We start from the raw sequence: 13,558 nt of genomic DNA, 5'->3' as shown, positions 1-13,558 counted from the left end.
GGAGGCTGGCTCGGGCTAGGAGCTAGCTACCCCTCCCTCCAAGCACCAACACCCAGACAAAGAAAGCTGGGGACATCCACACTGGGTTCCAGGCAGCTGAGCTAAAACCAAGCGTTTTTCAAGCCTCCTAAGCCACTTCCTCCTCTTCTGCCCTTCCAATCTCATACCTTGCTTGTGAATTCTGGACCACATGGGGGTCTCATTTATTCTACACAGTTGATTTTACAAGGCCCTGTGGAGGTGCTGGATTGTTATGGGGTACGGTGGGGTGGGAGGAGATGGAAAACAAAGACATGGTCTCTACCTCAGGTGGTTCAGCCTTTGGCAGGGAATCATGCCAGGCATGAGTGAGGGCCCAGCAAGTCCTAGTCTCAGAGGTTCAGTCTAGGAGGGGCAGTAACTATGCTGCCTGGTCAATAGTGACCAGGAGAAAGGGGCAGAGAAACTTCTGTGGGATCCCAGAAGAAGAAAATTCTTCCAGGTGGAGGTCATTTTCCCATTTGGGCAAATCCCTGAGGAATAAGTAATTGGGCTAGTGGAGGTGGGGGAACACATCCTAAGGCAGGGCCGAAGTGGCTGGAGGAAATAGTACATGAAAAGGAGGGAATGGGAGATAAGGTCAAAAAGGCTCTGTCTTGGGCTGCATGGGAGGCAGGGAGACTGGCACCACTGTGGGGTGGAAAGAAAGCTGGAATGTGAGACGGGAGACCAGGGTCCTCATCCCAACCCAGCCACTAATGTTTGTGTGACTTATCTTTGGGAGGTACACAGTAGCCATCTAATCCTATATATTGAGTACTCAGTAGTGAAATGGCTTTTCCCAAGTCCCTCAGCTGCTGCTGATAGCACAGTTCTAGAAGGCCTGGTCCTCCCTCTGGGGTGACTTCTCTGGAGGGTTCTCAGATATCCCTGACACAGGTGGCAAGGTGACCAGAGGAACCTACCTCCGAGCAGGTACAGCGCAGGCAGTACATCAGGCCTTGTGGCTCCAAGTAGGGGTGCCAGCTCTCGCCGGGGGAGTATCTCTTTCCATGGAAAAGGCAGAACATGTCTGGGCCTGGCAAACCGACCAGTGCCATGTTAGTCCCAGGAGGCTCCAGCCCAAAAACCCTGTCTCATTTCTCCTTCTTTCTAGCTCTAGAAGAGATGTCATCTGGGCCACTCAGGCTAAAGAGAATCTGCTGGACAACTGGACATGCTCTCCTAGGCAGGGGGCCAGAAGGTCTGAGTTTGAATCTCGGCTTGACCACACACTTACTGTGCAACACTGGCCATGCCACTGTCTCTGAACCTTAATGCTTATCTCACAGGGCAGTTAGGGAATCAAGCAGTGAAATGCTGTACAGATTTATATCACGGTAACATTAATTATTATGATTAGATGAATGAGGCCCAGAGAGGGTAAGTTACACCTGAGGGCCACACAGCAAGTCAGTCACCGGGCAGGGATGACAGCATCAGTCTCCTGACTCAGTCCCATGTTCCTCTGCCCTCACATTCACGCTTGTTTCCTTTTTATTTGTCCCATTCGGCTTATTTAGTACATCACCACACCCTTCCCTCCTTTCCTACCCCTCTTTCCTCTCTCATCCTGCTCCCCTGTATACACACACACACACACACACACACACACACACACACGTGTACACATTCTCTGGCTCCTGTAGCCCACCTTTTGAACAAAGCCCTCCTGGTGTGAAGATCACCAGGCACCTGTGTAGAGGAGGGTTGGCAGGGATGGGGCCCAAGGCCATGGTGCTGGGAGCTTTCTTGCTTTCACACCTTACTATGTCCTTATATTTTGGTGAGCCATGATGGAAAGGTTGTTAGGAAACTGACTTTCAAGTATCTTTAAAAATGGTCGTTGCTACTACTGTGATTTGTGATTGGCACATCAATGGACTTTTTTGCAATCGTACATCAGTTGTCAATATCTGGATGAATGCTTCTAAGAATTACTAAAGTCATTTGTTCCGTGGGTTGGCTACCTCTCCTACAATCCTGCATTCCTGAAACCTCTGCCTCTCTCACCTCTCGTAACCTATTGATCCACTCCTGCTCCCACATCCTACCCACTTATCCCCAGCCCTGGGTCACACCTCCCAGCCCAGCACTGCAGCCTCGTGCCCTGCCCCTCTGCCTCCCGCCCTATCCTCGCCAACCCTCCTCTACACAGGTACCTGGTGATCTTCACGCCAGCAGGGAAAAACATTCCATTGCCTGAGCTCTTTTCAGGAGGAACTGGGAGGCCCAGCACAAGCTAAGTGCCAGTAAAGGTTTGTTGAATTAAATGAGATTGAAATATGGAGAAGGGAACCAACATTTATTGACTATCTTCTCTTTGCCGAACTCCTTACAGAAGTTAGTTATCTCATTAACATTGTTGTTTTGACCATTAAATTAGATAACGCTTGTAAAGTGCTTACTCAGTCCAGTTTCTGACCCTTAGTTGAATGCTATTATTATGATAATTGTGGTAACAGTCACAAAGCCATTGCAAAATGGACATTGTCATCTTCTGGAATAGATGACAGTATCCATCTTGCAGTGGCTTTGTGACTGTTACCACAATTATGAGAAGGCTCACAGAGACTAAGCCACTTGCCTCAAGTCCTCCGCTAGGATTTCATCCCAGGACTCCTGCCTCCAAAGCAGAGCTCCTTTCTCTTCACCTCATCTCCTATGGCTTTTTACCCAATTCCAGGGCCTAAAGGCTCAACTGCCTTCTCTCTCTGCCCCACCGGCCACCATCCCCAACTCCCTAGCTTATTCTTTTAGTCCCCTGTTGGTCTAAAATGGAGAAGTTGCCTCTCATGCCTCCTGCTTCTCATTTTCCAGAGTCAAGCATCTTGGGAACATGGGTTCTCACACTTTCTAAATCACATTCTCTTAGACTTTGAAACGGAATTGCAGAGCATTGAAAGCAGTAATGAGTTCCGTGGGGTGAGCGGAGAGCTCACATTCAGTGCAGGAATTCCCTCTCAGCACGGGGGCTGGGCTGGCGTGCAGCCCCTGCCTGACACACGCCTTCAGGGAACAGGAGCTCATGGGCCATTCCTAACCATTAGAAGGTTTTCTTTGTAAGGAGCTGGAGTTGGCCTCTCTCTGGTCCCTTGCATTGCTCCTACTCTGCCCTCTTGGGCCTCCTAGAACAAAGATTTGAGACTGCTGTCACGATGCCTTCAGTCTGTGCTTTGAGGGTCACTGAGAGTAGGAACACATGACTTAGTTCCCTCGCCATTCCCTTCCCAGCTCCCCAAAGTGGAGCTCACATTCCCAGCAAGCCAGCAAGGCCCGGCTGGCCCGTATCAAATGAGCTGTGTTTATCTCTCAGCCTCCACTGGCAGAGAGGGTGGGACACGGGCCCAGCTGGGGTGCTGGTCAGAGCCAGCCCAACTCTCCAAGGAGTGAATAATGTCTTTCTTCCTCAGTCCCCTCCTCCCACCAGGGAGGGGGCGATTGCAACACTGCCACCACCTTAGGTCTCAGCCTGTTGCTGAAGAAACCCTGTCTTACCTTCCTTGGGGCGGCCCTGGAGCCCATGCCTCTGTGCCAGTTGGCACCCCCTTCACCTCACTGCCTGCTCAGAGCATGAAGACAGAAAGAGTGTCTCAGCCAATGCCCAGGCAGGAGGCCCCTTCTCCCCACCAACAGACCTGGCAGAGGCTGAGAATGTGGGGGGCCTGGCAGGAGGCCTCCAGTGGCCACAATCCCCACCCCACCATACCCTAGAAGGTGACAGGCACAAGGAAGGGTGGCATGGCCTGGAGCTCTCTCAAGTGAGATGAGTGCCCACGGCCATGCCAAAACCAAGCAGAAGGAAGAACTGCCAGGCGGCGACAGGCCGCCTCAGTTTCTGCAGTGCTGGCACTAGCCCCAACCCTTGAACATGGCCGGTGGAAACAGTTTTAGTTCTTTAAGCCACAGCTTCACTATGTGACATTCAGAGACTCATCCTCCTTTCTCTGAGCCTCAGTTTCCCATCTGCAAAATAAGAGAAGGGGGTAAGCTATGATCTTCAAAGATTTTCTGCATAGTTTATGAATCCATGATTTCAACATTTGAAGACTCCAAAATTCTAGGATTCTAAGATTCAGGATTTTGAGAATTCCATGTTTCTAAGAACCTATATTTCCTTAGAATACAAAGCTTCTAGAATTGTCCAGTGTTGTGGTTCTAAGATTTGATCATTGCAAGATTCTATGATTCTTGGATGTGCTGATGGTCTCATACATCCTAGGCTCTCAGAACCTCTAAAGTCGGTTAGGATGAAGTTCAGGGAAACAGTAGGACCAGTCCTGAGTGACACAAGAGTGTCACCTGAGTGTGAAGGAGGTAAAGTTTGTCTCACATCTCACTCCCTTCCCATACACTTCCTTTGGCCCTCTGTGGCATTCCCACCCCTACCTGGCCTTGGATCTGCCCTGATTCTTCTCCCTCCCCACCACCACGTCTCATCCCACCTGTGCCCATGCATCCCTCCCCATCTCAGAGACCAAGCATGCCTTTTCTCAGGGACCTTTTGGAGTCAGATCGGCTGGGGTTCAAATTGTGGATTTGGCTTTTATTTGCAGCCTGAATTTAGACAAGTTACCTAACCATTCCGGGCCTCTGTTTCCACATCTATTAAATGGAACTAGTAACAATCTTCTCTCTCAGAATTACTGTAGAATTAAGTTAGATAATACATGTAATACACCTAGTGCCTGACATATATTATGTGCTCAACTAAATAGGTTTAAAAAAAACCAGATCTGGGCACTGACCCCAGACTTCCTTAATCCCTTAATAGTTTGTTTCCTGTGGTGTTTCTTTGACTCCCAGAACTCTCTGTGGTCATCCCCAGGCACCTGTTAGGGGACGAACATCATAGCACACACTAAGGCCAAATCTCCCTGGTCTCATTTACAACTGCACCAACCCTGATTCTGGTGGCCTCCTGCATTCTTCTAGCCCTACTCACAAGCCAGATCAGTCTGCCTCAACTCGCCTCATGCCCACAGACCTTGGGCGGGGATACAGAGACGAAAGTGGCTCAGAAGTTGGAGGAGAGAATGGGAAGGCAGACGTGAGAGGCAAGAGACCAGTCTGGAAAGAGAAGCAGAGGCTTACGGAGGGCTTCGAGAGCCCAGGAGACAAAGGAAAGCCATGGAAAAGCTTTAAACTGGGGAGTCCCATGATCAGATTTGCATTTTAGAATCATCACTGTGCTCACAGGAATGGAGAACTGATTGGAGGGCAAGACTGGAGGCAGAGAGACCACGGAGGGGCTATTGCAGTCATCCTGTTCTGAGATCATGCTGGACCTGTACCAAGATGGAAGTTGTGCTGATGGGCAAAAGTACAGATTTGAGAAACACTTAGGAGGTACAATGGGCAGGCTTTGGGACAGACTGGATAGGATATGGGTAGAGAGGGCAAAGGAGCCACCAAGGACAGGATTGAGGTTTCGGGACTGAACGCATATGTGAGTGTGGGGCACTTGGCATAACAGGCAGTAAACATTATTATCATTAGTAATACAGTAGTCCCCCCTTATCCTTGGTGATACATTCCAAGACCCCCAGTGGATGCCTGAAACCACAGTTTGTACTGAACCCTAGATAGACCATGCATAGATTTCTTTTGCCTTCTTTACAATTTCACAGATAGAAGATTCACCCTTACTGTAGATCTTAGCAAACTCACTATACCATTTTTTTCCTTTCCTTATGAATTTTCTACCTTTTTACTTAAAGAAAGCACTTTATGGCTTCTCTTTGGCATATCCAAATTGCTGGCATTGCTACTCGTGCTTTGGCGCCATTATGAAGTAAAATAAGGATTCCTTGAACACAAGCCCTGCAATACTTCAACAGTTGATCTGATCACTGAGACAGCTACTAAGTGATTAACAGGTGGGGAGCATCTACAGTGTGGACACGCTGGAAAAGGGACGATTTACGTTCTGGATGGGACACAGAGCGATGGCAACAGAATTCACTATGCCACTCAGAATGATGTGCAACTTAAAACGCATGAATTCTTCATTTCTGGAATTTCCAATTTATTATTTTGGACCAAGGTTAATCATAGGTAACTGAGACCTCAGAAATTGAAACCATGAATACAGGGGGACTGCTACAGTAATATTACTTCCCATTATCATTTATTTATTGAACTTTTTGTATGTCAAATATTATACACATCCATGGGCCTGGTACATGACTTAAATAAAACAAAGTCACCTCCTGAAGGAGCTCACAGCCTAGTGAAGAAGACATATAGATACAATACATTCAGTCTGACAAATGCTATGATGGTGTGAGCATAGGGTCTTCAGGAGAGGCTTTTCTAGGAACATGCCTGAGTTGGATCTTGGAGAAATTAACAAGATGCAGGAGGGGAAGGACTTCTTAGGCATTGGGTACTAGATGCAAAGGCACAGAGGTGGGAGTGGATGTGGTTCATGAAGGACATGGAGGCTTCTCTTTGGCATATACAAAGTGCTAGACACTAGCTCCCTTTCCCACAGGAAGTGTCCACTTGGATAGGCCACAGCTAAAGCTCTTTACCTGTCTCAACAGATTTAAAGTGACTGGACTTAGCTGATCTAATCTGAATTCTGGACAGCAATGTTTACCAGACAGATTCTAAATGTCACTGTGTCATCCCAAGCCTATCATGAGCTGGCTCCTGCCTGCTTTTCCAGCAAAACTTTTTGTGGTGGCCCTGTTTTCAGCCTCATCTCCTCTTGCTAAATTCCTCACTCTTCCACCAGCCCCCAGGCCTCCTCCTACTGTGCCTTCAAACATGCTGTTTCCTCCACCTGGAATGGGATTCTCCATCTCCAGTGTTTGACCACTCCTTCCCATTCTTCAAAAGCCAGCTTAGATGCTACCCTTTTTGTGAAGCAGCCCCAAACTTCCAGCCACTGGCCTTTCCTGCAGAACTGAGTTCAGCCCTCATTACAATGCTCATCATAAATGGATTAGAGGCACTTCTTAAGTAAGCTTTGCTTCCTAACTAAACTGTGACCTTCTTGGGAGCCAGGACCAGATCTCATTAAGTTTTGTGCTCAATGCAGAGCCTACATAGATAGAGTTGGTGCCTGATGAACGAAATCAATGATGAAAGAACAGAGTTAACAAAGAGGGAGAGATTCTGGAAGAGGAGCCAATTGATGGTCCTTAATCCTGGAAGCCTCTTTCATTCTTTTTTTTTTTTTGCTCTGTCACCAGGCTGGAGCACAGTGGCACAATCTCGGCTCACTGCAATCTCCGCCTCCCAGGTTCAAGCTATTCTCCTGCCTCAGCCTCCCAAGTAGCTGAGACTACAGGTGCGAGCCACCACGCCCAGCTAATATTTGTATTTTTAGTAGAGACAGAGTTTCACCATGTTGGCCAGGATGATCTCAATCTCTTGACTTCGTGATCCACCCACCACAGCCTCTCAAAGAGCTGGGATTACAGGCTTGAGCCACCGCGCCTGGCCCTGGAAGCCTCTTTCTTTAACGAAAGGAGTAGTTCATTATATGGGAAGAGGGCCAATTCCCTTTCAGCACTTTTACCTTGCCACCTAACAGAAATTAGCTTCTGACAACCCCCACTTTCCAGCCCCCTGCCATCTGAATGCTCAAACCACTGGCCAAACCAAATGACAACATGTACAAAAAGGTCAGGAGCCCAGAGCAGCTAAGGGGATGAGTGATTCCATGATCTTCACACATAAGTCAAAATTTCCAAACTGTCTCCATCCAAGTTCCAAGTTCATCCCACAGTCTGGCTTGAAACTCTCATGCTGTGATAAAAGGTCTTTTATGGGGTCAGTTAGGAGGGGTTAGTGCGGTTGAGAATTCTTCCCCAATAGGAAGCAGAAAAGACAACTAGAAAGAAGCTTCTGGGCTGAAGAGGAGGCTGGACAAGACCATGGAAAGGAGATCAGGAGGGGCTGGGGTGAGAGGAGAGAGGTCTGGAATTGTGGCTGGCCTGTCCCCAGCCTGCAAGAACTCAGGAAACCTGAGTGAGCCAGCCTGCCCAGGAATGTAGAACGTTTACATCTCTTCCCTCACACCCACACAGCCATACTTTCTCTATTTATTTATAATCCCCTCTTCACACAAACAAGCTTGCTCCCCTCTGAGACATAAGTCCTGCTCTGGGCTCTGGCACCCGATGGGAGAGGCCTCTTAAGGAAACCAGAAGAAAAGCCTCAGCTCCTCCGGGGCTGAGCTGTGCAACCTGGGGAAAGGAACTGCATTTCTCTGAACCTGACTGTTTCCTCTGGCACATGACAGACATACAGGAGCATAGAAGGGCCTCTAGGGAGAGAACTGTCAAACCAGGAAAGGCAGCTCTGTTACCTCTTAAAGGGCAGGAAGCAGGGTGGGGACTGTTCACATTCTCTTTTGCCTTGGACATATATGCTTAGATTCATAGAATCGTAGAAAGCTACTCAGAGACATCTAGTCCCCGGTTTCCTTTCTGGGAAATTGAGTCCCAGAGAGAGATCGGGCCTTGCGTAAGCTTGATTCACTCCAGCACAAACTTCAATGCCAGTTGTCAGATGTGGAGAGAATGCTTACAGAGACACCCATTCCCTACTAGGCAGGACTAGAAGAAATGGCTTTAACTTGTAAACAGAAGGCTTCTGACGAGATACAAAAAAGAACTCCTGAGTACAAGAATGAAGATGGGGTCCTGGACAGAGATAGGGGGACGCCTGAAATGATCTCTGTACTATACCTTCCAGGGGTACCACTGTCACGCCAGTCCTTTTCTTTGAGAATATGAAGGATTCAAGGTCCCTCTCCCAGAGCCGGGCGCCATGGTTGGCGGCCGGGGGAACTTGAGAGGCCAGTCCTGGAACAGGTGCAACAGCTGGAGCAACTGCGCAGCTGTTGCCGGGCTCAGGCTCAGCAGCCTGCACGCCAGTGAGTGAGGCAGAGACCTCTGCTGGTGGGAGAGGAGAGGTGCAGAACGGCCCAGTCAGATCCAGAGAGGTCAGCCTGGAGCCGGACTTCAGGCCTTCACTTAGGTGCTCCCCACTGCCTCACGCAGACCTGCATAGGTAGATGGGGATGCAACTAAGCTGAACAGAAAAGCAGAGTCCCCTCTGGTAGGTCTCCCACTACCTCCACTGCCACAGGCCATCCAGGCACTTTTTTCTGGTGTCTGAGGGTCTGCCTGTCCACTCCTCCCTGGCAGGGCAGGAGTACTACCCTCCCACAGCCCTATTCCAAAGGCCAGAGTGGACTTGGAATCAAGGCAACCATATCTTAGGGTTTTGGAGACTTAGAATCACGAGGTGTTAAAACTAGAATTGTCCTCAATAATCATTCACTAGAGTCCAACCATCTTACTTTACAGGGGGGAAAACTGAGAGGCAGAGAAAGGCAACCTGTCCAGGGTCACAGTTGGAATTGATGGCACAGCCAGGGCTGGATCCCTGACTTTCTGATTCCAGGTTTGCCCTCTGCATCACATCCTACCAGGGGAGCTCCCTTCCTGTCCCATGCCTGCATCTAGTCTAGGGCCTGGAATCCATCACCTGGGAATGAAAGCTTGGATTACCATAATACACAAAACCCTTGAAGAAAAAAGATGGTTTTTTTTTTTTTCTGAGCAGGGTCTCACCGTGACACCCAGGTTGGAGTATAGTGGTGCAATCACAGCTCACTACAGCCCCGATCTTCTGGGCTCAAGCAATCCTTCCACCTCAGTCTCCCAAATAGCTGGGACCACAGATATGTGCCACCATGCCAGGATAGTTGCTTTATATTTTCTAGAGATAGGGTCTTGATATGTTTCTCAGGCTGGTCTCAAACTCCTGGGCTCAAGTAATCCATCCACCTCGGCCTTAAGTGCTGAGATTATAGGTGTGAGCCACTGCGCCCAGCCCCATGTTTTTACTTGGTAACTGACTCTCTACTGAAAGCAGGATTGGATGGAGGGAGGGAAGAGAAAGTAGAACATACTAGACACCTACAAGGGACAACTAGGGAAGTGAAACAAAGAGAGGAGCTGAGAGGAGTAAGGCAGAAAGCACTGCAGAGGGAGGTAAGAAGATAGTAGACCTCTGGTGGACACTCATCCACAAAGGGCTGATTGTCTAGAGTGACCAGCATCACCCATGTCTGTGGCTCAGCCTGGGGCTGGGACCAGTACCAGTCAGTAACCAGGTCAGGGACCCAGCCTGGGTAAGGGGTCTTGTATAGGGGTGGAATTGGTATTCAACCTGTGGCCAAGGTTGGAGGATTAGGGCTTGGCTTGTGGCTGGAATTGAAACAGTCTGTATTGGGATTAGGGCTCAATCTATGGCTGGAAATAGAACCAAAGAGAGAATAATTTTTGTTTGAATAGCCTGAGGAGCAAATTGTTACCTGTGTTCACAGGCCCTTGGCATTCTTCAGGGCTCCGGCACCTCAGGAGCCTGATACCACACAGACTTGAAAATTTCCATCTGTTAGCACGGTTTCTGAAAGCACCTAAGACATCACCAGATTTCTGACCCACAACAGGCTTGAGATCTCACTGAAGCTAAGATGAGGACCTTTGTAAGAGACCTTCAAATAGCATCTTGGCAAATGACTATAGGATCCTTTCTAGATTCATAGGTTGTCAGCACTAAACAAAATGAGGCTCAGATAAAGAAGTGGTATGTCCCAACTCACACAGCCAATAAGTGACAAATCAGGGTCCAGGATCCAGGTCTGTTCTGTTTTTTGTTTTTTTTTTTTTTTTTTTTTTTTTTTTTTTGTTGTTGTTGTTGTTGTTTTTTAAGAGATGAGGTCTCACTGTGTTCCCCACGCTGGCCTTGAACTCCTGAGCTCAAGGATTCCTCTCCCTCTCAGTCTGCCAAGTAGCTGGTGACTGGAACTACAGGTGTATACCACTGTTCCTGGATTTTGTTCTTTTCTTTAATAAATTTGCTGTATGACCTTGGGCAAGTCATTCTTCCTTTCTGGGCTTCAATTTAACTCTAAGTATAGGTACATCGATGGGTAGAAGCAGATGGTTTTTGATAGTTTCACCAGTTCTAACATCCAGTAATCTTAACATTCCCTAATGAGTGCCAGTCCACCTCATCCTAATGAGTTGGCTCCAAGTCTTTTTCTCACATGTCTGGAGCTCTGTATTTACAAAGCTGTAGGGAGAGAGATGGAATACTGGCAGGACCTGCTGAGAGGTACAGAGCTGAAGGCCAGGGAGGCACAGAGGAGGGAGATCAGACTGGATCAAGTCACCACGGAGAGTTTGCTTGAAGAGGTATGACCTAAGCAAGGCCATGAAAGGCTGACAAGATATAGGAAGCAAAGAAGTGGGGTGTGGGTAGGATAAGAGTCTCGTTCTAGGACATCTTTCTAAGATGCATCAAGGGCAATGATATCTGGAGAAAAAATTGCATGGACTAAGAACAAGGTGTGAAGTGGATGGGAGGCAGGCATGGAGGGTATCCTGTGCAAAGTCTCTTTTAAGAAATAGAAGGCAGGTGTTAGGAGGAAACATTCAGGGTTCAAGGAAGAGATATTTATTGAGTACACAGCATTGTGCTGGGCACTTTATTACCTCCTTTAATCCTCCCAAGAACCTTTCAAGTTCTGGATTAGTATCTCTCTTAGACAGATGAGGAAATTGAGGCTCAGAGAAGTTATGACTTACCAAAAGTCACACAGCTATAAGGGGCACAGCCAGGACTTGAATCCAACACTGAGCTAATTCCTTACTTGTTCTATGTAAAGGAAAGACTTCTATGAGTCTCATGCTGCTGGCAGGCCAGAGACACTCAGCCTGCTCTCATGAGTAGAAACAAGACTGTAACAAAGCCCACCACTACCAGCTCCAGAATGTCACATGCAAAAGAAAAGCATAGATGGAGGAGCTGAGCTGGGGAGAGGAAAGAGCACCAGACTAGGAGTTGGGAACGCGGGTTCTTAATCGCAGGCTGTGCCATGTATGACCTGAAGAAACCAACTGCCCCTCGTTGGCCTCAGATTCCCTATGGGTATTTCAGGGTTTGAATGAAGCTCCTTTCTTCTGATTAAGAGAATGTGGTTTGGTTTCCCATCCTCACAGTATTCTAAGAGATTGGCAGGGCATGGGGAGGGGGCCCACCAGCCTATTGTGGGGGCAGTGAGGAAACTGAGGCTCAGATTGATGATGTAAACTGTTTGATGTTACACTGTATCTACGTGGAAAAGCATAATTGGGAACTGATTTTTTTTTGGAAGCTATCAAGCACCAGTCTTGTGCTAGCCGCTTTACCTGTTTTCTCTAATTTAATCCTATCAACTCTCCTAGGATTTTTACTTCCGCTTTATAGATTAGGAAACCCAGGATCAGAGAGGTGCTCTCCATGACGGCCTCTCAGCAGCTGTCATTCAGCGGGGCTGGGATGGTGAAGACACTGGTCTATCTCACTGTGCCCTGCCTCCTCCCAGAGTCTCACGCTGCAGATTCAGGGTTCCTTCTAGACACTGTGAGGCGGGGAATAAAGCATGGGATCTGGAACTAGAGTTCTGGCTTTGGATGGCTTACTAGCTCTGTAAGTTTTAGCAAGTTCCTCCTCCTTACTCAGCCTAAGTTTTCTCACCTGTAAAGTGCGAATGATAATACCCACCTCACTGGAGAGTTGCAAGGATCAAAAGAGAGAAAGGAATGGGAAGGTTATCCTAATTACCGCTCATTTCTGTCGAATGACTCTTTCCAAAGGCAAAAGGCCTTTTCTTCTCCATCACACTCCTTACCTTTAGCCAGACATGCCCGACTCCCTCCTAGGAACAGTAAGTCCTCCCCCAACCCAAAGCACAGTGCCCTGCCCTCTCCCCCGCTGCCCTCGGTGCCCCTCCTCAGGTCCCTGGCAGCAGCCCTCTCTCGGTTCTGAGTCGTGCGGAGTTCCTCCGGTCCCCGGCCCATACTGGTCCTCACGGAGTCTCCACCCCTCCGGCACAGGTGCTGCCTAGACGGCTGTCAGAAGAGCTCGGGGTCTGGGTCCTGGCGCTGTCCCGCACATTCCAGGGGCTGCATCCCTCCTCTGCCCACCCAGTCTCCCGGTCTACTTACGGGCGCGAGCGTGGGAGTCCAGAGGAAACCAGAGCAGCGCGAGTCCCAGCAAGGAGGAGAGGACCCTCACCTCGGGAACCATCCTTCCTTTCCCCAGGGTCAGGCCGCTGGTCCGGGAGCGGAGTCGGGAGGAAGGGAGACGAAAAGGACACTGAGGCGCAGGGGCCACAGATCAACCCACAGATCTCGGGAGGGCTGCTGCTAGAGCGGGGTCGGAGAAGGGTCAGGAAGCAGCGGTGGGCAGGAAAGGAGGGCAGAAAGAGAGGACTAAGGTGGGAAGAAGAGAAAGGTGGAAAGAGAACGCGGGGAAAGGAGGGAGAGATGGAGAGACGGAGGAAGGTCCAGCAGGAGGGAGAAGCGATCAAAGAAAGGGGGAAGGTGAGAAGGAGAGGAGGAGAAAGCAGGGAGAGGACCGGCGTCTGCTGAGCGCGCAGCGCCGGGCGAGGCGCGCGGGACCAGCGGGTGTTCCGGGCGCGCGGGCTAGAGGCGGCCGGCGCCCCTGCTCAGTGGGCTCGGGG

At 49.2% G+C, this 13,558-nt stretch overlaps 1 protein-coding gene across 6 annotated transcripts in view; it reads right to left on the bottom strand.

Moving 5' to 3' along the window:
- Positions 1-13,558, bottom strand: part of CHRDL2 (chordin like 2) — a 40,545-nt gene extending 26,987 nt beyond the window's left edge. For 2 of the 6 annotated variants that reach the window (XM_017885297.1, XM_017885302.1), the window contains exons 1-2: positions 13,041-13,558; positions 945-1,057 (exon numbers count right to left, since the gene is read on the bottom strand). In XM_017885297.1, the coding sequence (XP_017740786.1) occupies positions 945-1,057; positions 13,041-13,122 (195 nt within the window). In that variant the 5' untranslated portion in view covers positions 13,123-13,558. Of the gene's footprint in view, positions 1-944; positions 1,058-8,723; positions 8,817-13,040 lie in introns of those variants that run through there. The other 4 variants (XM_017885299.1, XM_017885300.1, XM_017885296.1 and 1 more) reach the window with 3 other exon arrangements.

Source organism: Rhinopithecus bieti, unplaced genomic scaffold, assembly GCF_001698545.2.
Source record: "Rhinopithecus bieti isolate Rb0 unplaced genomic scaffold, ASM169854v2 scaffold_14549, whole genome shotgun sequence".
In the NCBI taxonomy this organism is placed as follows: Eukaryota; Metazoa; Chordata; class Mammalia; order Primates; family Cercopithecidae; genus Rhinopithecus; species Rhinopithecus bieti.
Note: the sequence above shows the minus strand (reverse complement) of the source record. Positions and strands in the feature narration are given on the sequence as shown.